The sequence below is a fragment of the Aspergillus nomiae genome (assembly GCF_001204775.2).
Source record: "Aspergillus nomiae NRRL 13137 chromosome Unknown contig00076, whole genome shotgun sequence".
Taxonomy (NCBI): domain Eukaryota; kingdom Fungi; phylum Ascomycota; class Eurotiomycetes; order Eurotiales; family Aspergillaceae; genus Aspergillus; species Aspergillus nomiae.
In genome coordinates, this window is record NW_015378131.1 from 60802 (window position 1) to 66028 (window position 5227).

The 5227-nt window shown below is 46.9% G+C and overlaps 2 protein-coding genes across 2 annotated transcripts; both read right to left on the bottom strand.

The window, feature by feature from the left end:
• Positions 1-749: 749 nt before the first annotated feature.
• On the bottom strand, positions 750-2276 carry ANOM_005449 (O-methyltransferase family protein; the record flags this gene model as incomplete). The annotated part of the gene is made up of 4 exons (XM_015550706.1): positions 750-1593; positions 1659-1782; positions 1844-1967; positions 2025-2276. The coding sequence occupies 4 exons, from the start codon at positions 2274-2276 to the stop codon at positions 750-752; spliced, it is 1344 nt and encodes a 447-aa protein (XP_015408518.1).
• Positions 2277-4126: 1850 nt separating this feature from the next.
• On the bottom strand, positions 4127-4756 carry ANOM_005450 (uncharacterized protein; the record flags this gene model as incomplete). Its single annotated transcript, XM_015550707.1, has 4 exons — positions 4127-4255; positions 4356-4430; positions 4512-4541; positions 4610-4756. 4 exons carry the CDS (start codon positions 4754-4756, stop codon positions 4127-4129), a joined length of 381 nt encoding a protein of 126 aa, XP_015408533.1.
• Between the last annotated feature and the right edge of the window lie 471 nt (positions 4757-5227).

Below are 5227 nucleotides of genomic sequence, written 5' to 3' on the forward strand. Positions count from 1 at the left end.
CACCAACTTCAACCTCACTACATTACTGTGACAGACCAAAGGATTACTCAAGGTCAATCTTGAAAGGATGGACAGGGAAACTTGATTCGGGTTGAACCATAGCTTTGAGCTCCGAGAGAAGAAAGGCAAGTTGAAAGTCGAGGTCCAGAATGTATATATGTATATATATTTCGGGGTCCATGCTTGAAAGTACCCAGCAACTTTTCAAATTGCGCTTCTTCGAACACATCTCGTATAGCTTTAAAGTACAAGGTTACACGAAGCCGTAGGTATTGCTAATTTTGAAGTAGCAAGATCGTGTTTTCTTTTACTAGTGTACCCTGTCATCACTCTATCTGTTTGCTTGGGAGACGCAATTGAGATGAAGAGTTTAGCCGGTCAATTCCAAGTCCGTCGTACACCATACCAGATTAGGAAGGTCTAACCGATTTAGGCATAGAAGGGCTTCTATCCAGGATACTTGACCCAATATCGCGTTGCTATGAACAGAGCTACACCTTTAGGGCACGGCTCAATGCCTGAGGCACTAGCCAACAAAAATACATTGGCTAAAGGCCGTCAAAATCCTCAACCAACGAAGACCGTAGGTTGACTCTATGTTTTTGTTACGCATCATGGCTCAAAGTAATCGACGACGACAAATACCACAGTAATAGATATACTTGGTTTCCTATGAATAAACAACATGCCCGAGACTCGTTCCGTTTGCTCATGATATCTTTAACTCCCAACCATTAAACACACGCCGACTAATCGCAGCAAACCTGCACGTCAAGAATACCTGAGACTTGATTAGGGCTCCTGAATACGTTCTTGATTTCCAATCTCTGGTCCGCAGCCTTCAACAATGCCTCCCATTCCGACAAGGTCCTCTCTTTGCCGCCGTACAAACACATCATATCGATGTCGTAAAGCACGGCCGCCGTGGACGGATTCTTTTCCTCCATGATCTGGTCGCAGATGAGTATTCGACTCCGATCAGAGTCAAGCGCCTCCACGGTGTTCTTCAGGATCTTTATGCAGGCATCATCCGGCCAATCGTGAAATATATGACGGAAGAGATACGCCGCGGCTCCTAATAACGGTGAGTTCAGAGACACATATTGTGGCGGTAATCCGTCACGATCACTAAAGGAAATGGGGAGATGGGGGCTTGCCGTACCTTTAACCGGCTGTGGACTGAAAAAATCATAACTTTGCATCTCCAAGTCGGGATGCGTGCTACCACTCCTGCATGCAAACTTATCTTGAACAATACATTTCAACCCGAGTCCAGGCCAGTGAGAGAGGATGCTCTGCGCAACCTGCCCCATTCCGCCACCAACATCAACAATCACTCCGCCATCGTCGACAAGCCTGTCAAATGGATACAGCTTGGGAACATCGCCCAGTTTGTTGACTGTCACTGCCCGCATCGCCTTGGAGAACCGCTGTCCGCACTCAGGGTCATCCTCCTCCACATAGTCCCAATAATTCTTGGTAGTTGAAAAGGCTAGCTGAAAGCCGAGAACATCCTCCGCAGTAGGATCCCGATATTGTAACTTCGCCAGTGCCTCTGCGTGTCGGCTGGCAGCTCGGAACCCATCCTCCAGTCTGCTCAGCGTTCCAGGAGTTAGCCTTTCTCGTTTGCTATAAGCCAGCTTGGCTGCAGGACAAACCTATGGCTGAGAAGATCCGTCATGTTTGGCGCGCAGATAACCAAGGAGGCCGGGGTGTGGGCATAGTATCCGGGTTCCGGTTCGGCAAATACGCTCTTGTTCACCAGCATCCTTATGATTCGCCCTGTTAATTTGCGTGATAGATTAGTCTCTGACTTTGTAGCCCTACGCTATACTGCACTTACTCAATAGCGTTTCGTCGGCATCCACAGCCCCGGCGAGTTGTTGAATACCGATTGCTCCATGCCGGGGAATATGTTCGTGTACTTTGAGATCCACTGCGGTTTTCAGGCACGAGCAGAAGTGAAACTAGCGTTTAGAGAGGTAAGTAAGCTTGTTTTATAGCATCATGGCCAGCCGTCCTACCTGTAAGGATGTGGTGAAGAGATACATCTCCGGGTCCATGGTCATGGCGATGACCTTATTGCAGAGCGCGACAATGTTCGACTTTTCTGCGACATCATTGCAAGTCTGTGTCTTCAGTGATGGGGATTGGGCGTGTTCTCTTTCGAGATGCTGAACATAACTGGCCAGTGTACTGGTCAAATTCATGACAGGGTCTTCACGACAGAGACCTCCCCTGCGATCCGAGGACTCTAATTCTCCAAGTGATCCCATGGTTATGATTCAGGGTACTAGTGCTTCCCAAAGCCGAGTTAACAGAGCTGGTAGGAGGAGGCACACGTAGAATGTAGAGAGGATGCTAAATAAATTTTCACCCAATACGTGATTATCGTTCCCTGGAGTATCGGCTGCGTCTTGTCAGACTTGCGAAAGCATTAGTTGTGTGTTCTACATACCGGTGAGACCATGAATGTCGAGGCAAGGAGCTTGCATATACGTATAGGTACTTTGGCTCTGGGACATTGCATTCTTTGTCTGTGACCTGCGGAACGTACGCACAACCTATCAACAAAGATCATGTAATAAGGTCGATAGAAGACGTTATTTGTTCTACTCTCCGGAGATGTCCTAATTCTTGCGCTTCGAGTTGACCTCTGAGGGCACATCCGGCTGAATTCATGATACACCTCATGCATCCCGGTGCAGGAAACGAGTCACTGGTAGTGTACAGAGTCCTTAGTTCTATCCCATTTGGATGAGGAAGGTCGGTGAGGACTTTTATTATTGAGAGTGGATTGCCCCTTCGGCTTCCTGACTCCGAGCGTGGCGTAATCCGAATCCAATGAAAGGTACTCGGCCTCAGGGATATCAGAGATACTTTACCGCTTTTATGTAGATCTATACCCAGAGAGCGCAGTGCGATGTGAGACGAGGGGAGTTGAGTGTGATGATGCTGCAGACTGCAAGCTGTTGGGAATGTTGCTGGCTGGCTGAGTGAGGTCCCTCCTGTCAAAAATGGGACAGAAATCACATCTGGCTTCAACAACCCCGGCGTGACCCAGAGAAACAGTAAGGATGCACCAAAGGGGGATTCAGTGAGTGATTATTGGCACCATGCCAAGGGTTTTCTGACCTATCGACTGCAGATAGCGGAGGCCGAACGGAAGTTTATTGAAGCAAGATTTCGAGCTACATAGCCCAGCTAACCCTTTTGGTTTAGTATTTTTGTAGATCAATGAGAGCAGGGATCGAATTCCAGCCTCGGGAATATGGCAAGGAATTCCCTCACGGTGTCACCCATGTTCTGCGCTTCGCAGTTCCCTTTCCATCTCATATTACCTCAGTATTTCACTATATGATCGACAGAGATATGGGTCTTCTCGTCAGTCCCCCCACATTGTCCTTGATTTTGATTTGCCAAACCTGATGTTCGGTGAGTGGAGGCTCTTGGGGCTGAGCATGTCAATTATCCGAATGAATGCGTGAAGAGCAAGCCTAGAACAGGTCGAGACATGCATGCGTATGCATCAGCCATGCTTAGCCAATCGTAACTCCAGGAAGAAACCAAGTTTTTAGCAGTCCCGAGATCCTCCGCAGTTATTGATCATCGCGGAACCCTGGGCTACCTTACAGACAGACAGGTCTTGGCGCCGTCTTGCACGCCTCGATTTTATGTACAGATATTCAACTAACACATCTCAAAGAATCCGACTAATCCATAATTTGTACTTAAAGTTTCCAAGGCTAGCACTATTGAAAGTGGAATAAAAATAGAGTATATTCTACCCCCCATCTCTTTCTGATCGGAATAGGTGTTGGTTTTTATGATGCTATGAGAGTGAATTGTGTCTTACATCTTATAAGAGAAACACTCATCTTTCTAGAGGACATACTTTCGTAGGAATGGTAGATTACACCACTGAGCTAGAGATCATATCATCGAGAGTTGGGTGAATAATTTAAAAAAAAAACATGGGAAGTCTAGCTGTTACTTTACATAGACATGAGTCGAGTCCGACCTGACATTCAACCAGAAAAGGCAATCATGCTCATGCAAGCTTGCCCTAGCATAAAATGAATGAGATCGATCGACTCAGAATGCAATTGCCTGATTTTCACCATAATCACTCTATGCATCGAAATTTTGCTGCATCGGACCAGGACTGCAGAATCTCTAGTTGATTGCCCTCTTCATTGAGGCCGAGAAATCGGTTGCTATACTGGGCATTGGGTTCGATCGGAATTAGTCCGTACTGTTCCAATGGATCACCCTTGGTCAGCGATGCACCCAAAGTGAGGAGGAAAAAACGATTCGGAAAAGGGAAGTATTCAGATTAAGTTCGCTTTGCATACCTCATATGAACCATCACTAAAGCCGCGCGGTTCCACCCAGATATGGTAATCCTTACCCTGGAAGTGCAGGAAAACCTGTGAAAAAAAGTAAGCAATGACTAGCCCCGATGTCGCGCAAGTCTGAACGTGAAAGAGACTTCCTGGTAGATCTATTACCTTCTTGGGAGATCCGAATTTGCCAATTTTCTGACCGAGGGCAGCATTTAGTACGGGGTTCTCTAGCAACAGTTGCGGGTTATAGGGAGAGTACTGACCCCATCATCCTCACAAAGCCAGAACTCTGCATCTGCACGTAGCTTAATCTTCTGCTTATCGTCGTGGATAAGACTGAGACGGCCATGCTCGTCTATGGCCAAGGTTTGGCCTGTCAGCGACGTGTAAATCCCGGAAAGCGTCGGCATGGCAAGTGGTTGAAAATGGATGGGGAGGATATATGGAGTTGTATGGAAGATTGGGAGGTCATTTGAAGACAGTAGCAGGGCTTCTGGCCTTGCTTGTAATATATATGCTCTTCTGCAATAAAGATTTCAAAGGACTCGGTATTGACCTATTCCTGCAATAGGCTGTCACGTCATGAACTATTTCCCGACTTGGGCAGAAGCAGTCGAAACATCAACACTCCTTGCATCTTGCTGGGATAGCGCTCACATTCCCGAAATGTTGCATCTTAGAGCAGTACATATCACATTGACATAGCGGTCAAGCTGACATTCTTTTGTTTGTCAGTTATTCGCAAGGCTGTCTCTATTCTGAGTAAACCTGCAATATAAGTAGGTATACCGTCAGAGCGACGATACTTGTCCATTCTTTGTCACAACTGCCAGCTATCGTTTTCTATTTCTCCCACCAGGAACTTCACCGTAACTTGCAGC